The sequence below is a fragment of the Scyliorhinus canicula genome, chromosome 3, assembly GCF_902713615.1.
Source record: "Scyliorhinus canicula chromosome 3, sScyCan1.1, whole genome shotgun sequence".
NCBI classification, from domain to species: Eukaryota; Metazoa; Chordata; class Chondrichthyes; order Carcharhiniformes; family Scyliorhinidae; genus Scyliorhinus; species Scyliorhinus canicula.
Window position 1 is genome coordinate 147,885,425 of NC_052148.1, and position 20,788 is coordinate 147,906,212.

The 20,788-nt window shown below is 42.9% G+C and overlaps 1 protein-coding gene across 1 annotated transcript in view; it reads right to left on the bottom strand.

Annotated features, from left to right (window-relative positions):
* The window catches only part of tbc1d19 (TBC1 domain family, member 19), a 168,783-nt gene that overhangs the window by 74,797 nt on the left and 73,198 nt on the right, over positions 1 to 20,788 (bottom strand). The window contains exons 9-11 of the mRNA XM_038791449.1: positions 20,038 to 20,110; positions 16,800 to 16,838; positions 6,653 to 6,765 (exon numbers count right to left, since the gene is read on the bottom strand). Of these exons, the coding sequence (XP_038647377.1) occupies positions 6,653 to 6,765; positions 16,800 to 16,838; positions 20,038 to 20,110 (225 nt within the window). The remainder of the gene's footprint in view (positions 1 to 6,652; positions 6,766 to 16,799; positions 16,839 to 20,037; positions 20,111 to 20,788) is intronic.

Below are 20,788 nucleotides of genomic sequence, written 5' to 3' on the forward strand. Positions count from 1 at the left end.
TAGCTGCCTGGTCCACTGTTTCAATACATTGAACGATGTGAAGTTGCTGTATTGACAACGTATATAGGGGCTAAACTCGTCATATAATTTTAAGGCTCACCCATTCAAGTCTAAGCACCCATTTAATGATGAGGCAAGTTTTAATTGTTTACCATCAATTTCTCTGGCACTGAAAATTAGTTTTTACAATTGTGGAATCTTATTCCTTTAGCTTTTACGTATTTATGGAGATTGGAAAAACATTTTACTTTCTCTTTATCTCCTCCTTCTCTCGCCAGAATCAATTTTTACCACCTCTTTTTGACTTTCTGTACCTGACCTGACTTGACATTAAATTCATTATTTTAATTTCAACTTTCTGGTTTAGGCTCTGTGCTGTTCATAAACAATTTTTCAATCGGTTGCCTGCCCTGAGCACACAGGTCCCAGATGACCTGTAGAGGGTGCTGTGCTCTTTGAAACTTTAACAGTAAAGTGTATGAGAAAAAGCAAATCTAAAGGCAGCCACTCACTGTAAATTCTGGCCCAATATTACAGGGTCTTATTACCGATTTTGCTAAATTAGCTTGATTTCATATTTAATAACCTGCTTCATCTAAATCAGCCAACATATGTTGTTGCATTCCAGTATGTCCCTATATTCTGGAGAAAATTACTAGCCTGTGCAGTCACTTTCTTTAAAAACATTTTTATTCTCCTCTTTCACATTTTCTCCCAAGTTTACACCCACCAACAGAAAACAATCAGCAGTAACAAATACAATGCTAATTCTAATGTAGATTGTACATACATACTCACTGCAATGTTAACATGTTTAAATGAGCAGTCGCTAAGCATTGGTTTCACAGCTGTTCCAGCATCATCCTAGAACATCAGTTGCTCTTGAACAAGCAACATTTTATTATAATGAATTCTCTTTTGAATTGTTCATACATGAAATAACCACTATAAAAGGATTACCTACAACCAATAATTATGGTATGTGGCTTCTACTAAATTAGACATTTATATTTGTGGGTTACTTCTAAGTCACTGAAAGCAATTCCAAGTCAGACTGTCACCAGCCTACTACAAGGTTCGAGAGGAGTTCAACGTAAACCTATGGAACACCACCATTCAGTTAGACATTTTACAACCTTTCAGACTCAACATTGAGTTCAATAATTCTGGACTATAATCTCTGCCCCATTTTGTTTCCTTTTCTTTCCTGGTTTCAGTTTTTCTCTTATTTTTGTTTGCAGTCAGTAGCACCTACTCTAAGCACATATTTTCCTTTCCCTCTCACCATTTCCTTTGGCCCTCTGCTATCAAGCTTCCCTGTCTTCCAATATATCACAGATTTGATCAGAAACTGAACTGGAATAGCCATATGCATAATGTGGTTGTGTCAAAAGTTAAGAATCCTGCAGTGAGTGACACCTGACTCCTCAAAGCTGTTCAGCATCTGCAAAGCATAAGTTAGGAGTGCAGCTCCAACACTAGAGATATGCTTGACACCATCAAGGAAAAAGCAGCCCAGCTGATTGGCACTCCTTTCACAAACATTCACTCCCTCCACCACTGAAGAACTGTGACAACAGTGTGTATCATCTGCAAGATGCACTAGAGCAATTTACCAAGTCTCCTTCGGCAGAACCTTCCAAACCCATGGCCACTATCATCTAGAAGGATGAGGGCAGCTGATACATGGGAACACCACCTCCTGGAGGTTCTCCTCAGTCACTTACCATCCTGATTTGGAAATATATCACTGTTCCTTCACTGTCGCTGGGTCAAAATCCTGGAACTCCCTCCCTAACAGCACTGTGGGTTTAACTTAGACTACATGGGCTGCAAGGTTCAAGAAGGCAGCTCACCACAACTACCTGAAGGGCAATTTGGGATTCACAATGAATGCTGGTCTAGTCAGTGATGCCCATATCCCATAAATAATTTTTTTAAAACTGTATACCCCCAATTGGAGCCGGCCTGGTTGGAAGTACATGATGCCGGCTATTGACCCAAACCAGCTCAAAAGCAATCCCAAAAATAGGAAACTCCAGGAATGGAGTTGGGAATCCCTTAATCGTGTCCCAGCTGCCATTTTTAAAGGTCCTCGAGTGATAGGGCCTCAGTGAAAATCCAGTCCATTAACTCAATTTCTGACAGATGTTGCTTAACCTGCTGAGCATTTCCAGCATTTTCTATTTTAATCAAGTTAATTCATATTCTTTTTACAAAATGTTACATTGTTTAAAAATACTACTTATGCTCAACTAACTGTTGCAATAGTATTTTAGATAACCTACACACTTTGCATAGACTGTTATAAGCATTTCCAGTGTTTACTATCTTAATTTGAAAACATAATAATAATATTCTTCAGTACCAGAAATTAAATGAACAAAGAGCGCTAAGTTAAAAAATTTGGATTTCATTTAATTTTGTTCCTGAATATTTAATACAATTAAAAGACATGGCATTTAATGCTTAGGTCATATTGTTTCTGTGTTTAAAACGGTGGTCAGATTGCCTGTAAATTCAACGAAAGAAGATAAAAGCTACAATTAAGTCATTTTTTAAAAATGTGCCTCTTTTGTCAACAATCTTTAAATGTGACCACAAAAAGCATTAATGTAACCTTGAATTTGTTTAAACTTCTTTTATTTTTTCCAACGATAGATCAAACATTTATTTTTCAGATCAAAATGCAGGCAGGTGATCCTGGGAATAAGACCAGATGGGTTGATGATAACATAGTCCTCTTACAGGTTTTGCATTCAACGATGAACAAAAAAGGCCTTCATTACACTTGCTCTCAGACTTTCTGTGTGCTTTTACACTGGAACATGTGGCAATTAGAAATCCATTTGGTGCAGCCCCTTCTTCAGGGGACCTGCAGACCAGAGACCACCGTGAAAAGAGCAGGCAATTGCCTATCTCCTTAGCCAATTACATTGAAGAATCTTTACTGAGCCGCACAAACTCTGGCCCAAGAAGTGTAAGTTAGAATAGTTAATTCAATGTACAGATCGTGAAATAAAGAGAGCGAAGGAAAAATGTGATTAAGAGACAGACATAATTTAAAATGTTTTTAAAAAAATACCTTGCAATAATTATCTAAAATCTAAAGGAATGAGTCACCACACTTCAGATAATTCAGTGCCAGAGAGGCCATTTGGCAATAATTAAATCATATGTTGCTGTTAAAAATTTACTTGTACTGTAATGGACAAGTCCCAACCTTTTCTTGCAAGTCCTGTTGGTACCTATTTGAAAAGTAGTGCATATTCGCACTTGAATTCCATGCATTTCAATGCAGTCTCTTGGGAAGATAATATTGCAGCATAACTTATGGAGCAGCAGGCAACTCAAGGCATCAACTATCTGATCTCTGTCTTTAACTGCGCGTGTGTGGTTGGCAGATGTTGCTGTCTAATTTACTCTTTAATAATAGTAACTGCTGATGGGAAGAAGACTGCAGGGTTAAGATCCCTCTTCCCTCCAACACTCCAATCAATTCAGAGGCAGGAAAGCTATCACATGGCTTCCCATCAAGAAGCAAATTCAGACCCTTGTTGGCCACTTAGGGCCTCATCAATTAATTCATTAATTAGAATTTAATCTGCAGTTGGCACTTGCCATCTATGGTGGCCTCCCAGCAAACCTGTTGGGTTTTTCAGCTGCATGACAAGATGGGGCGCCTCGTGCCTGATCAAGGGGCCTGGCATCAGGAATGGGGGAACCTGCAGGAACCCATCCCCATGCTTCCACCTCCCCTGTCCACCGCCTGCAACCCCTTCACTGCAACCCTCATTCCGCTCATAATCTCCATTGGCGATGCTGGTGAAGGCCTCAACTCAGTACCAGTAGAACTGTCAATACTGGAGAGCAGTCAGTATTCTAATTGGGCTTAATTGGACAAAGGGTCTTATGCTGGCCAAGTAAGTGCTTAAATGGAATGTAATAGCATCAGACCTCCCAGAAAAAAGCAACTCGGGGCTCCCACCAGTTCCCCAATGAGGGGCGAGATACACGTCCCCCACATTAAATCCTGGCAAAAGAACGTGAAATATCAGGAGAAACCTTTGAGCATTTTAAAAATACTTTTGTTTGCTTAGAGAAAGGTATCTTTGTTAAGGATTGCATAAGCTCACAAACTCACAGAAAATGTCCTTCTTGGGGATGGGGGTATAACATCGACGAACTGTACACACTCGGCCCTTAATTATCTATCCATGCATTACAGGAAGCAACAATTTTATTTTAAATGCTTTAAAGCAAATTACGTTTTAAAAAATCAAAAAGCTGTTGATGGGGAAAGCAGTGTGATTGGTGATCTGCAAGAGTAAAACTAATTGTGGGTTGAGCGAGGAAGTAGTTAGGTGAGAACATGGTGGTGATGGGTACGGTTGTTTATGGGCTGACCTTCGGGACCCATGTCGGCCGATCTTTGCAACATGGACCAACCGACTTTTGCAACACAGGCCACGTTCGCTTACCTTCAATGCGAAAGGGGAGCCTACTTGGTCCTCACAATCTCACTCCAATCGGATTCAGAGGGCAATGCGCATATCAGGTGCAGACACCAGCCAGTTCCGTTGAGTAGTTTTCAACTTTGTGAGAACGGAAAATGCAACCTCGCACATGTAGATCGTCATGAAGGGCAATAGCAACAACATGCTTGTTTTATTCAGCATTGGATACTCTTGGGAGATGCTACTCCAGAACGCTGACAGCTTCATGGGCTTTTGGCATGTTTTTAATGTGCTCTCACAGGTCAGGAACAGCAGTGCAGTCTTTTAATCTAAGTTAAAAACTGACTCTGGGGTCTCAACCTCAAAAGGATTTTTCACGCAGCACTTCGTTTTCAAAATCTGAAACTTCTCCTCTCTTTGCCAGTACTTCCCTGCATTAAACACACATGGGCTTTGCATCCTTATTTACACTGGCACAATTGACAGAACCATACCTCAAGATATCATCTTTATACTGTTTTGTTCCCGAATTAAGTTTCTTCTTTGTAGGCTGTTCACCCGAGACCCTAGAGCTCTGTACAGAGCTAACACTAGTTCTGTCATGCTCTAGACTCTCCTGCGCAGCTCACTCCAGCAGATTCAAATGTGAAATCCTGGCCAGCAGGTACACTGCCTATTTGTATCTCTGGCCGTCTCCTACTTGCAGGAAAACAAATCATTTTCACAATCCTCTTGCTTTGCATGCCGGCAGCTAGAAAATGGAAGAAACTCTCCTCTGTAATTTGGCAGCAAAAGCATTTACATAGAGGGTGCTTGACGTCAAGTGTACATCCAGGGTGCATAACCTTCCCACTGCTGCCACTTCTGGCCGGAAGGGTGCACAAAACATCATTTTCTTCTTGTTTACAAGATGGCAGTTGCCACTATTCTCAATAAAAATGCAGGTAACAGCTGTTGGGCACTTCTCCCACAATCGGGACCATCATGGGAACGCTGCAACTGATCGCTCCACGGCCTTCCCAACACCCGCCCGCTAGTCGCAACCTGCACTTTGAAAAATCCTGTACTGGAAGGTTTGAAACAAGGAGACGGCGGTTTGGGACCTATTCTCCTCAGCATTATTCTCAAAAGGTTGTTGGTCCCTTATCCTCATCCCTATATAGTTAGTTTGCAATCATCCTCAATGTCAGACTGTGGCCCCCACAATGGGCGTAATCTTACGGCCTCTGACAACAGGAATCAAAGGACTTTTGAACAGCTCGTCGCATTTCCCCTCCCACTCCTTTTCGAGTACTCACGGGTCTCTGAGCAATGCTTTAAGTACACCTCATGACTGACACAAATTGTCCAAGCAGTCAAACACACTTCTAAGTACTCTCAGAGCCTCCTCTCCCATTGATACTAAATCCCAAGTCTCTGTTTGTGTTCAAAAACTTTCTTGCCCACTATTCCTAGAATCTTGGGGGTCCTAGCTTTGGGATCTCTCTCCAAGTGCTAATACTTCTTTTTAAACCTTTCATGGGATGTGGCTGTCACTGACTTGGTCAAGATTTGTTGCCCATCCGTAATTATCCTTGAACTGATTGGCTTACTTGGCCATTTCAGAGCATAGTCGCATGTATTCTGGAGTCAAATGTAGGCCAGACCAAGCAAAGATGACAGATTTCCTTCCCTAAAGGCCAGTGAACCAGGTGGGTTTTTACAACAATCCCTGATAGTTGTCATGGTCATCATACCGCCGCATTGTGAAAGGAAGTCCAGTTTTATATGTCTTTATTTGAAACAGGGACAATAAAAACATGTTGAAACAGGGTCCAAAAATTATTTTAAAAGGAAATCTGTTTCTTGAAAAAGAGGAACAAGAAAAAGACATGTGAACAACCAGGAAAGTTAATTCAGAGTAAGTGGATCATGTAACGTAAAACATCAGTGCAGGCTTTCTGGGATGAAAGGCTTTGTTCTATCCTGTAACAATCAAAATTTGATAAAATATCAATATAACTGAAAAATTCCCCAGTGCATCCTAAGATGAAAGCAGAAAGGTCTGATTTTAAAATGCAATGGCATCAATCAATGTCATGCATTCATACCAAATTCATGTTGGAACACAACTTTGTAGTGCAAATGGAGATTATCTGTCAGTATGAATTAACAATATGGATTCACACAAGTCAGCACAATTAATGGTTCGTTACCTCCAGTTGATTGTCAATATTCAAAATGAGGGCCCACATATCCGCACGCAGTCCTGTGGGACAACCCTTTCGAATGTACTGCTGAGCTGCAGCACTGTTGTGTTCAGACAAAACTATAAGCAAATAAAAGATAAGTTTTCACAACAATCTGCACGAACATCAAAAGCTATCTAGGCTGTTGGAATATTTTCTGATGAAGAGAGATGCAAAGGAAATACAAAATAAGGAACAAGGCTGGCTCTGACTACATTTGCTTGAAATACAACTTCTATACTCACAGTATAGTTAGAATGGAATATAAGCTGGTTGTTCTATGTGCATTAGCCTTCAAATAATATCTGTAAACATTCATATTGTATGTTTTTATTAGTTTGGACAACCATTTTCACCGTTATACAATTATTGAACATCATATATACAAGTATTATATAATAATTGGTCTAGAGACAAAGCAAACAATTAAAAAAAAATATTTTCAGAGTTGCATGTTTTTCAAAAACACATCCGAGGAGTGCATTTCTATTCTACTTGTTGTCTCTATACCAACAAAACCTGTTGTTACTATATTATGTCCTACAACATGCAGACTGTTTATTTTTCGCATCTTTTGAAAATATAGAATGCAACTGGAGGTAACTGTAACAAGGATAGCCTCCCAGATTTGTTTTGGGCCGGAGTTTAGAAAACTCCGAAGTATATTAAGGAGTTCACCTGACCTATAACTGTTTATTGATTTTGGCTACGATGAGCACAAGAGCATGCCTTTCAGATGTTATTCAACAGACTTCTTTGGCACTTTTAATCAAAAAAGCCAATTTTATTCTAAGAACTTAGTTAACATTTGTATAAACACACAGCAAGACTTTTTATCAATTACGAATATAAAAAAACCCACACAGCTACAGTAATCCATGTATAACCCTTAATGAATTCCCCCTTAACTGTTCCAATTCAATAACAAAATCCAAGTAAAACTAGAAACACCTTTTCAAAGGCGTGGCTCGGCACACGGCATTCTTACTGGTATAAGACTGTTAGTGATACTCTGTTCCCGTTTACAAACAGCAAGTTTGAATTCCTGCCGGAAAGCAATTATCTCTTTTAAGTTACCAAGCAGTCTGGAAACAGCTTTTAAATGAAGATAGAGAAAAACACTTTTTTCAACCTGGGCAGTTCAAACCAGTCCAAACTCAAAGCGAAAGTAAAACTCACAGAGCCACAGCCCAGCTCTACCCACACAATGGCATCACTGAAGCCATGTGCTAAGACAAAAACATTTCTTCAAGGGACACTCCCATGACAGATTGGACTCTTATGGCTGCTAGTAGCATTCTTCTCTTCAACAGTGTCTCCATTCCAACATGTATGTCAATATCTTCCACAGACAATGAACACCCCAGCAATCCTGATTCAGATATTCAATTTGAATGCATGCTGGTAAAGACATAGGTCAAGTTTCTCCATTCCCCACTGCGGTGATCGGGAATCCATCGGCAGAAAAACGACCCACTCCCATGCCATCGGCTGTAGCACACTACCCACCCCGCACTGGTGGGAAAATGCAAAATAATGATCTGCATGCAATTAACGGGCTGGAAGGCCGATTCGCCCCTCCACATGTTGCTCCGACCCCCACTGTGGGAAATCCACCTTCTGACTACATCAAAGCAGCAAAGTGGTTTCATTTTGGCTTCCTTGATGTGGCCAGGAGCTGCCAATCATAGCAAGAGTATTTATAAACATAGTGGTCAGCATCAAAGTAATGTACTTGCGATGCATTCAAGCGTGGAGGGAAAGATAATTAAACAAATTCCACAACATCTGTGTCTTAACTATTAAGCTGTCAATCACAGGTATTCTCTGTGACATTGAATGGGTGTTTAGCATTTCAAAGGATCTCAGGGGATTTGAAGCCATTTTACATGTTATGGGCTTTCAAGGAAGGCGCTGAGATTTATAAAAGCTACTGTTTTAAAGGCTTTTGTCTGAGGGAGCAGATAACGGGAAAGGTGTTCCTACATTGATTCTTCACTGAACCAGCTGGATTGCTCATCAACTGTCAAGCAGAGCAATACAAGGTGAGACGGCCACTTTGGAGTAAAAAAAGTCAGATCAGGAGAATGCTGTTGAGCAGAGGTCTGCCTAAGATCACATTGCCAAGGGCTGGATGGGGCAGACCACATGGGGGGCCTTCATTCCAGGGCATTAGTGAGGGTGGTGGTGGAGGGGGGGGGGGGGGTTCCTGGGATCAATGCATCACCCACAGGCTGAGTCCACCCAAACCCCAGGACCCTTGGGGATCCGCCCTCTGCAGCCTGTCAGCAGAAGAGGGGCACATTACCCATGGACTGGCCCCCTTGATCCCTCGAGGAATCCACCACACCAGACAGGGGGGGTCACTGCCAGCGTGCAAGTGCTATGGTGCCGAGGGTGGTACACCATTGGCAATGACAGGGGGCGGGACTTAAGGGTGGTGGCTGGAGGTTGGGGGGGGGGGGGGGGTTGGGTCATCCTCATGTGTGCATGGTGTGAGGGTGACCCGTTATCCCTGTGGGGATGGGGGAGGTTGCCCCTCCGTGATAGAACATAGAGAAATACAGCACAGAACAGGCCCTTCGGCCCACGGTGTTGTGCTGAACTTTTGTCCTAGGTTAATCATAGATTATCATAGAATTTTGGACACTAAGGGCAATTTATCATGGCCAATCCACCCAACCTGCACATCTTTGGACTGTGGGAGAAAACCGGAGCACCAGGAGGAAACCCACGCAGACTCCACACAGACAGTGACCCAAGCCGGAATCGAACCTGTTACACTGGAGCTGTGAAGCAATTGTGCTATCCACAATGCTACCGTGCTGCCCTTAAGAACAAATTAATCTACACTCCATTATTCTACCATAATCCATGTACCTATCCAATAGCTGCTTAAAGGTCCCTAATGTTTCTGACTCAACTACTTCCACAGGCAGTGCATTCCATGCCCCCACTACTCTCTGGGTAAAGAACCTACCTCTGACATCCCACCTATATCTTCCACCATTCACCTTAAACTTATGTCCCCTTGTAATGGTTTGTTCCACCCGGGGAAAAAGTCTCTGACTGTCTCTGATGAGGAGTTGGGGGTATCGTCCTCATCAGTAGTGGAGGTCAGGACTGCGTTGCGGGTGGAGGATGTCTTGCCGCTAAACTCTGGTATTGGGCCATCTTTTTACTGGGATTTGAATAAATTTGCATGGCCAAGGACTGTGACTCACACCTGGGCACCGCTCCTAATGCCAGCGGAGACCAGCCCTGATTCGTCGACTCTGGAACAGAGAATCCCGGCCAAAGCTTAAAGATATAGCATTCAGAAACAAACAAGCGTCGCTTATGAAATAACAATTTGTACAGACTTCAATGCAAAAATGTCAAAGTGAAACTGCAGCTACTGACATTAGTCATGCTATTGGCACAAATATAAGGCTTGGACAACAAGGCTGCAATGCTTCATATGATGCTGCAGTTATGACCTTGTGGTAGATCGACAGCTGAGTCACATCTCTCTCAGCATCAACGAGAATTAACTATTGCGTGAAACCCACTGATCTGAACGGTTTGGGATTGAGTCCAAGAATAAAAGTGCTTTTTTCCCTGCCACCCTGCCAAATAGCTTTATATTTCAACATTAGATTTTGTCAAAAACTGAAAATGTGCAAGTAGCTACATTTGTTACATTTATAACGAGAGCTTAAATAACTGGTTAATTCCACACTAGGTATGAGTGAATGGGTGATGCAAAAGTCATCAATAGTTACAAAGAACAGCTTTAGTGCATACTCCATCTGCCTTTACATAATTCAGTGCATGTGATTTGAGGCAAATCATTTTCCTCCTCTCCCAAAGGCAAAATATTTTGCATGTCATGAAAAGTTGTATATTTCACAAGACGTGCTCACATTAAAGACTCTCAATTTAATATGAATTGGATTGTTACATCAGTTTCCAAAAATAAAACCTGACAAATTCTGAACAAGTAATAAGATACTAAAAGTAAGAGTTTAATTTATGAGTTTTTTTACAACCATAGGATGTCTCAAAGTGTTTTGCAGCCAATGAAGTATTTTTGAAGTATTGTGCGCAACAACTTCTCATGAGCAGCAATGTGATAATGACCAGATAGTCCCTTTTACTGATATTAGGCAGGGCTGTCCATTTTTGAGACTGAGTGCGGTGGCGGGTTCCCTGGCACATTTCCTGCCGGTAGTGTGGCAGGGATTTGTGCCCAATTTTGCTCTTGGAAGCTACTTAATTATGCATTGCTGAGTTTCTCTCCGAAACATACGGCAGAGCAGGAATTGGTTTGCCCACCCCACTGTCACCGAATAGGAGTGAAAGTCTGGGCACCATATTAAAATGCCACCCTCACTCTCTCCAGCACAGCTTTGAGAAGATAACATGTTGAAGTGGCTACATCAAAGAAGAGAGCTCCTGTGAAGTTCAACAATGACTTCCTGGAGGCACTCATCAATGAATGGTGTGAGAACACCGGGATATCCTCGACCTCAGGGATAGTTCCAGGAAGCCCACCAACGTCACCTCGCCGACCTCGGAGGTCATCGCAAGGGCGGTCAGTGCATTAGGCAACCGCCCTAAAAATGCAATCCAGTGTTGGAAGAAGATAAATTACCTCATCTGTTCCGTCAGGGTAAGTCAACCTTCTCCTTACTCTAATCTCACCTTTTCATAACAGCATCATGCACTTAGGGTTGCACTGCTCAACGTCTCACCCAATATTAGAAGTGGACACATAGAACATTACAGCGCAGTACAGGCCCTTCGGCCCACGATGTTGCACCGTCCTGTGAAACCCTTCTAAAGTCCCTCTACACTATTCCCTTATCGTCCATATGCCTATCCAATGACCATTTGAATGCATTTAGTGTTGGCGAGTCCACTACTGTTGTAGGCAGGGCATTCCACGCCCTTACTACTCTCTGAGTAAAGAACCTACCTCTGACATCTGTCCTATATCTATCTCCCCTCAATTTAAAGCTATGTCCCCTCGTGCTGGACATCACCATCCGAGGAAAAAGGCTCTCGATGTCCACCCTATCTAATCCTCTGATCATCTTGTATGCCTAAATTAAGTCCCCTCTTAACCTTCTTCTCTCTAACGAAAACAGCCTCAAGTCCTTCAGCCTTTCCTCATATGATCTTCCCTCCATACCAGGCAATATTCTTGTAAATCTCCTCTGTACCCTTTCCAATGCTTCCACATCCTTCCTATAATGTGGCGACCAGAACTGCACACAATACTCCAAATGCGGCCGCACCAGAGTTTTGTACAACTGCAACATGACCTCATGGCTCCGAAACTCAATTCCTCTACCAATAAAAGCTAACACACAGTACGCCTTAACAACCCTCTCAACCTGGGTGGCAACTTTCAGGGATCTATGGACATGGACACCGAGATCTCTCTGCTCGTCCACACTACCAAGAATCTTACCATTAGCCCAGTACTCTGCCTTCCTGTTATTCCTTCCAAAATGAATCACCTCACACTTTTCTGCATTAAACTCCATTTGCCACCTGTCAGCCCAGCTCTGCAGCTTATCTATGTCCCTCTGTAACTTGTAACATCCTTCTGCACTGTCCACAACTCCACCTGTTTGGTCACCTTCTCGAAGAACTCAATGAGGTTTGTGAGGCACGACCTACCCTTCACAAAACCATGTTGACTATCTCTAATCAAATTATTCCTTTCCAGATTATTATACATCCTATCTCTTATAAACCTTTCCAAGACTTTTCCCACAACAGAAGTAAGGCTCACTGGCCTATAGTTACCGGGGTTATCTCTACTCCCCTTCTTGTACAAGGGGACAACATTTGCTACCCTCCAGTCCTCTGGCACTATTCCTGTAGACAAAGATGACTTAAAGATCAAAGCCAAAGGCTCAGCAATCTCCTCCCTAGCTTCCCAGAGAATCCTAGGATAAATCCCATCCGGCCCAGGGGACTTATCTATTTTCACACTTTCCAGAATCGCTAACACCTCCTCCTTATGAACCTCAAGCCCTTCTAGTCTAGTAGCCTGTATCTCAGTATTCTCCTCGACATCTTTGTCTTTTTCCTGTGTGAATACTGACCAAAAATACTCATTTAGCACCTCTCCTATCTCCTCGGACTCTACGCACAACTTCCCACTACTGTCCTTGACTGGCCCTACTCTTACCTTAGTCATTCTTTTATTCCTGACATACCTATAGAAAGCTTTAGGGGTATCCTTGATCCTACCTGCCAAAGACTTCTCATGTCCTCGCTTGGCTCTTCTTAGCTCTCTCTTTAGAGCCTTCCTAGTTAACTTGTAACTCTCAAGCGACCCAACTGAACCATCACGTCTCATCTTCACATAAGCCTCCTTCTTCCTCTTGACAAGTGTTTCAACTGCTTTAGTAACCCATGGTTCCCTCACTCGACCACTTCCTCCCTGCCTAACAGGTACATACTTATCAAGGACACGCAGTAGCTGTCCCTTGAACATGCTCCACATTTCCATTGTGTCCATCCCCTGCAGTTTTCCTCTCCAGGCGATGCATCCTAAGTCTTGCCTCATCGCATCATAATTGCCTTTCCCCCAGCAATAACTCTTGCCCTGCGGTTTATACCTATCCCTTTCCATCGCTAAAGTAAACGTAATCGAATTGTGGTCACTATCACCAAAATGCTCACCTACCTCCAAATCTAACACCTGTCCTGGTTCATTACCCAGTACCATCCAATACGGCCTCGCCTCTTGTTGGCCTATCTACATACTGCATGACCACTATCTCACTAGCACTTTAACATCCCCAGCATCTCATCACTGATGCTGCACAAAACCCCATCCTCACCCATTACTGGAGAGGGCACAGCACACATGCATGCTTGCTCACCTCTCATCCATCTCTTCTCATCACATTCCATATACTTGTGCACAAGAGGTAGAGGTCCAGACTAGAGGAGGGAGGGCTAAAATCATGAAATTCATAAAATGAGGAGGAAGCGGCTGAGTTGGCGGACGGGGACAGGAACCGCTTCTGTGTGGGGAAGGCAAAATCGGGTTCTCCCAGCAAGCCAGTACATAATGAGTCCCCCATGAGTTGATCATAAACCTGACATTCTCAGTGAGTGATTTGCTATGTCGTATTCAGTCTGTGATGCAGCCAGATAGGATGTTTTCTATGGTGCATCTGTAAAAACTGGTAAAAGTCAATGTAGACATGCCAAATTTCCTTAGTTTCCTGAGGAGGTATAGGCCCTGTTGTGGTTTCTTGATCGGAGCATCGATGTGGGTGGACCAGGACAGATGGTTGGTAATGTTCACACCTAAGAATTTGAAGCTGTCAACCATCTCCACCTCGGCATCATTGATGCAGATAGGGATGTGTACGATACTTAGATTCCTGAAGTCAATGGCCATCTCCTTCATTTTGCTGACATTGAGGGAGAGATTGTTATCATTACACCATGCCACTGGGTTTTCTACCTCCCTCCTGTACTCTGACTCTTCATTGTTCGAGATATGACCCCCTACTGTTGGGTCATCAGCAAACTTGTAGATGGAGTTGGAGCCAAATTTTGCCACAGTCGTGTGTGTATAGGGAGTATAGGGAATGTATAGGGGGCTAAGTAAGCAGCCTTGCGTGGCCCCAATATTGAGGACTATCATAGAGGAGGTGTTGTTATTTATTCTTACTGATTGTGGTCCAAGGGTCAGGAAGTTGAGGATCCAGTTGCAGAGGGAGGAACCAAGTCCTAGGTTTTGGAGTTTTTATATCAGCTTGGCTGGGATTATGGTGTTGAGGGCGGAGCTGTAGTCAATGAATAGGAGTCTGACGTAGGAGTCCTTGTTGTCGAGGAAGCTAGGATCTATTAGAAGAAGACCCGTTAATGCATTCACCTGCACCCTCCACCAGCTGAGAGACACATACCTCGGTAGGTCCTAGTTATATACCTTGATAGGTACTATTTATAGAGTATACTTGGGTCACAATCTGGGATTATTTGGCTGACACGTCTCCATGACAGTTAGAGGCAGTGACAGCTCAGGTCTCTGGCACTTGAGACTGCTAGAGAACGGGCACCCACAAGTCCAAAACCTGATGATGCGCCTTTGGAAATGAGCATGTCAAACATGCTGGAGATGCAACCACAGATGGTTTAAAATCATGTAAAGTTATAAGAAGCAGTCAACAGACTAAAACAAAGGATAGAAGTGCCCGTTTTGCATTTATGTTCTGTATGATGTCAAGGCTCTGTTATGCAAGAGTCTTACGGTCTCCTCAGGAAAGTTGGCGACTACCTTGGAGATGTTGGTCCAGCAGACACTGCTGGGGCACTGACAGGGATGTCCCGCTGACGTGATTCCAGTGAGTACAGTATTTAATGAGCAGTCATGACAGACAGTGCATGCAAATGGCGTTTGCGTCTTAGATCAGCATGAATCCCAACCCACCATCAGCCCATCATGAAAGTGGTGATGAGAAAATGCCAAACAGTTTTTTGGCTGACTGGAATCCAAATTTTGGCCTCTCTCCAAATGTTCTACTCCAACCCACCAGGAAATCCATTGCAAGTAATGGGAGGAAATTCTGCTCATCCACTCAAGGATAAATATTGTTCAGGATACAGGGCATAATTCTCCTGCCTTTCTTTGAAATAGCGCTATGGCATGTTTCACATCCACCCAAGTGGAAGACAGCATCTCAGAAAGTGCAGCAATCCTTGATTTTTGTGCTGAGGTCCTATTCCGTGATCCCAGAATCTTGTGACTCAAAGGCAAGACATCTACCAACTGAGCCACTACTGTCACTGCATACATGATAATAAGGAAAGAAATGAGAGGAATAGAAAGTTGGGCAGTATAATGCCTTAACCACCATCCAGTAACTTAGTAGCAATGCACAGCACGAGTAGCCGACAGGCACTGGAATGGTGATCTTGACTATGAAATGGTAAGATTCATAAGATATATTTCCCCAAATGCAACATCAGATGGTGAGGAATTGAAGCAACCTTTTCATTGAATGCAGACAAATTTGGTTGACATTAATTGACTGATGAAATGAAAATGTGTGAAAATCCTCAAACACCACGAATAAGCAACTTCCCCCTACCTCCCTATACCCCACTGGGAAGAAAATAGCTCACCAGCAAGTTCTTCAGTGAAAATAACATTGGGCTGGACTTTACAGGGTGCCACAGTTCCGCCACCCACACTCAGCTAAAAGAAATTGATTATCCCCGCTTCAATTTAATGCTGGGAGCAGCGTTAATTGTTTGAAAGGGAGACTTTCGACCCCACCTCAAAAGGAGGCCCCTCCTTAAAGAGCTGCAGCCCATCAGATGGCCAGCAGTGTCAGGCGGTAGCAGTGGCCATTGCTTGGACTACAGCAAGTCCCAACAAAGAGGACTCAGATCCATAGATAAATCAGGATCACAGGTGGTGGGCTGGCAAGCCCCAGTGAGGGGGCTGAGGGGCCTGGTTTGATTCGTCAGTGAAGGATGAAGGGACAAGAATGATCTTTTGGGGGGAGGGGGGCTTAGCTGCAATGGGCACATGGGACCTACAAAGGAGGTTCTCCTCCACCTGTCTAATACCAGCTAAATCTATCGGGCTTCCAGCATTGTGTGGTCCTTCCCCCACCGTTTGGATGGGGTCCTTTAGTGGCCATTAACTGACACCTCCCCAGCACCCGCTTAAAATTTCAGACAGGTTTGGGGCATGCAGGTAAGCAGGAAGGAGGTTACCCACTGGATTCTACAAGCCCCGCAACCTCCCCGTCCTCAAACCCACCAAAGGGGGAAGCTCGAAATCCAAACTATTGAGTAAGAAACTTAGGTATTTCCTCAAGTTAAATCTATTTTATGTGGACTATTTTACTACTGTCTCTTCATTAAAGCTCCATACACCACAGCTCCCTACACCATACATAATTAATTATGTAAATGAGTTGACTAAGTATCTGCTCCCAGACATTTTCCTATAATCTGTAATTAGCTCGACTGAAAGCAAACTTTGTTACCCTTTTTGTGGACAAGCATTTGAGCTGCTCACATCTCTAGCACCAGGGACTTGGCAAGAAAATCAGGTTACCTGCGGAATCTTCTGACCTCTTACCTCTTTGTCCAAGACGTAGGTACTCACTTTCAAACAGTTCTGCAAGAGACAAGTGAAGTAATGCAATAATCAGAAACAGAAAGTAATTCCATATTTTCTTTAAAGCCTTCAGGCCATTTAACAAACCTTGCTAATCAGGAAAATAAAAGGAAAATACTGCCAATGCTGTAAATCTGAAATTAAAAGCTCAGAAGAAGAGACATGCAGACTCAAAAAGTTAACTCTGTTTCACTCTCTACAGATGCTGCCATCGTTGCTGAGCTTTCCAGCATTTTCTGTTTCTATTTTACAAATCAGGAGTCAATCTGACAAAAAGTACTGCATTTAGAGCCACAGATGTTTACAGCATAGGAGGACATTCAGTCCATCATGGCTGTGCCCCTTTGCTAGTGCAATCCAAAATCCACCCCACTGTTCTCTCTAAAGCAGGCATTGTCAAACTCGGGGGCGCGACCCGCGGGTGGGTCGTGGGCGAGTGTCGAGAGGGTTGCGGAGCCGTCTGTCGCAACACTCCAATCGTGCAAATCTGTGCTCAACAGTCGGCTGTTAATAATGCCGGCTGCGAGCGGCCTTCAAAGCGGCCGCGAACATGTAAAACAAATGCGTCCACACTGCGCATGCATGCCAGATCATCGGTGCGCATGCGCAAAACTATGCTCATTCATGTCGATGATTGGGCACGCATGCGCAGTGCAGCCGCTTCTTTTTTTAAACGGTCGTAGCTTTTTCTTTTACAAGTTCGGAGGGGTTTTATTCATTTTATTCATTTAATTTTTATTTTTTTCATTTATTTTATCCATGTAATTTTTATTTTTTTTACAAGTTCGGGGGGTTTTATTTGGTAAAATTTTACAGGAAAAAAATGCAGAACATTGGACAGATGGAGACTCCACACTTTCTGACACCAGAAGACTTCAACTTCATCCAACAGGTTCCATTGCAGGAGCGTGCACTAGGGCCAAAGGGCCCCAAAACCATTTCCTCCATTTTTGACAGCAGCAAACAAGGTAAGAGAAAATTGTCGGTTGGCATAGGTCGCGCAGGTCGGCCGGTTTGGGTCCTGAAGGTTGGCCGGTTGGTAAACATGGGTCCTCGGAAAAAAAGTTTGAAGAACACTGCTCTGAAGAATATCACGCTCCAAAACCCCTTTACAAAATACATTTCTTCTACTTTTCACCTTCTTGCTAATTTTAAATTGATGGCTCCTCATTACTGAGTCCTCTACTGTTAAAATTAGATTTTTTTATCCTGTTCATCCTTCATTTGAAAAATAAACTGCAATCAAGTTTCCATTTTCCAATGGAAATGGCTCCAGTATCTCAAGGTCTTACTCAAAACTAGAACTTACCATCCAAGTCATTGGAGGGATTTTCTGCCCCAGTTTTCGACATGCGGGAAAGCCAAAGGGTGCGGAGGATTCAACAGGATTATTTAGGCTGGCAGGGTTTCCCATTGAGGGAGTCCCTACCTCCCACCAATGTTGTAATGAGGCGGTTGGGAACCCCATTATCATACTGTCATTTGCAGCCTCCCCATTATATCATTCCCCACGTAAGGAATTCAGTGTCCGTGGGGGCAGTGTTGATCACTGTCCATCGGAGGGGGCGGGGGATTCTTTTATTTTTTTTTCAGATTGGAGCACAGGGCCTAAGGTTGCTGGCTCATTTAGCACCCCCCCCCCCCTCCCCCCCCACCCCCCAGTGTGTGTGGCCCACCTCCAGGATTTCTTTTGACTATCTGTCAAACAAATATGGTGGTAAAAGCCAGCAGAACAGATGACATACATCGCTTTTTCCGCCTGAATTGACACATAGTCAAACAAGAGAAATTTATGCCCACTAACTTACTAAATCAATTCTGTACATACCTTGCGGCTATAATACCTTCTACAAAATGGTGCCCCCCAAAACTGCATTCAATACTCTAATTGTGTCCTAGCCAATGTTTTATACAAATTTATTATTTATTTCACACCTCTATTTCTAAAACCATATTGCTGCAAAAACAGCAGTTCCATATTTGAAGTAAAGGAACTTTTAAAAGTTTGTGATCGACCTGGTTGTATTTAACCTAAACAATTTTCTACTGAAACAAACATTACATTATATAACTCCAGCAAAGTCAAAAAGAATCAGATATCCATCCCTAACGTAACAGAAACTTGTTACTGCATTAAATGAAACACCAAAATACTGTGGCACTTAACTTTATTTTTACTTAACCATTCACAGGATTTGGGTGTCACTAGCTGGGCCCATCACAAATTGTCCTGAGAAGTCGGTGGTGAGCTGCCTTCTTGAACCGCTGCAATCCCTCTGGTGTAGGAATACCCACAGTGCTGTTAGGCAGGGAGTTCCAGGATTTTGATCCAGCAACAGTGAAGCACCAGCAATATCATAGAATCATATAGGAGGCCATTCGGCCCATCGAGTCTGCACCGACTCTTTGAAAGACCACTCTACCTAGGTCTAATTCCCCATCCTATTCCTGAAACTCAAGCCTAAGGGACAATTTAGCATGGCCAATCCACATAACTTGCATATATTTGAACTGTGGGAGGACACTGGAGCACCTGGAGGGAACCCACGCAGACACAGGGAGAAAGTGGAAACTCCAAACAGATAGTCAACTGAGGTCGGAATTGAACCCGAGTCTCTGCCGCTGTGAGGCAGCAGTGCTAACCACTGTGCCACTATTCCAAGTTAGGATGTTATGCGGTTTGTAGGTAACCTTGCAGGTGGTGGCAAAATAAATAATAAAAAGTGGGCAAATTTTGCAAAAAGAAGCAGTGCCAGTCATATAATCAGGATTACAATTTTGTAGCATCCTCGCATGAAATCCTGCACTACCAACCGCACTCTAGAAAATTACTCCTAAAACCTAGATGTGAAGGAGATAAAAATCAGTTTGTAGCAGACATGTAAAATTTGATGTCAAATACTGCACTGCTTGAAATATTTTTTTCTATGCAACGGGGCCAGATGTTGGTGTTAAACAACAGGATTTCACAAACTATTACAGCATAGTTTTGTACCAAGGATTCCTGGCAAAATTAGCTCCTAATCTTGACAATAAAGCTATTCACTGATTGCAGCCATAGAATATGTATTATCAAACAGGATAAAATAAGGCTGGTTTGAATGATCAGTTATCCCTTCTATAATTTCTTTTGGGAAAAGCCCCAAATAAAAAGAATTCCTTAATACTCCAAAAACATTAAACAATTAAAAGTACTCACCATTTGGGATCTGCATCGAATCATCAACACCAAGTTGCTCATAGTTTAAACCTAGTTCAGTAAACAGATTCCTCTTTGCATAATAAAAGAGGAAAATTAATCAAAATGTTTGTATGCATTGAAGAAGACTTTGTTTCTATAAAAAAATTTTAAGAACATAATAGTAGAAAGTGCATTAAGAAGCAAATTTAAGGCAACAGGGTGTTTTTGTGCTCCGACATACTGCATCATGGAGTGGTTGGACACAGTTCTGTTCCAGAATTCCACAAACAGCATGTTTCTGACCTCAGGCGGGTCAATAGAAGATCCAAGTGAAAGCCAGTTAACAGATGAATGGGTGGACAAGTAAGATAAGTCAGCTCACAAAATCTTGCTTGCCCTTCCATAGTCAATTCAAGAGCAATATTGAGGCTTGAATTTTTGCTGAGACTGAGCGTCTCCAGATTTGCCAAAATGGGACCTGAACCCAGATTCCAAAAATCCAGGCACCCACCTTTTTTGTTTCCCGGTTGAAGGGGTGAGGGGAATGGAGGTGGTGGTAGTTTGCACATCCATAATTCACTGTTCAAACAGATCCAATTTTCATCAGTGGGATCTCCAAAACACTTGTGGGATTTACACTTTTGGGGGGGAAAGGGTAAACTTACTGGAGATCTTTGGAATGGGTGAGTACCCTTTAGGAGAGGTCACGTCCCTTTGGAATTGTTGCAAATGGACATGAATGTGTGTAAAATGTGGATAAACTCAGTCA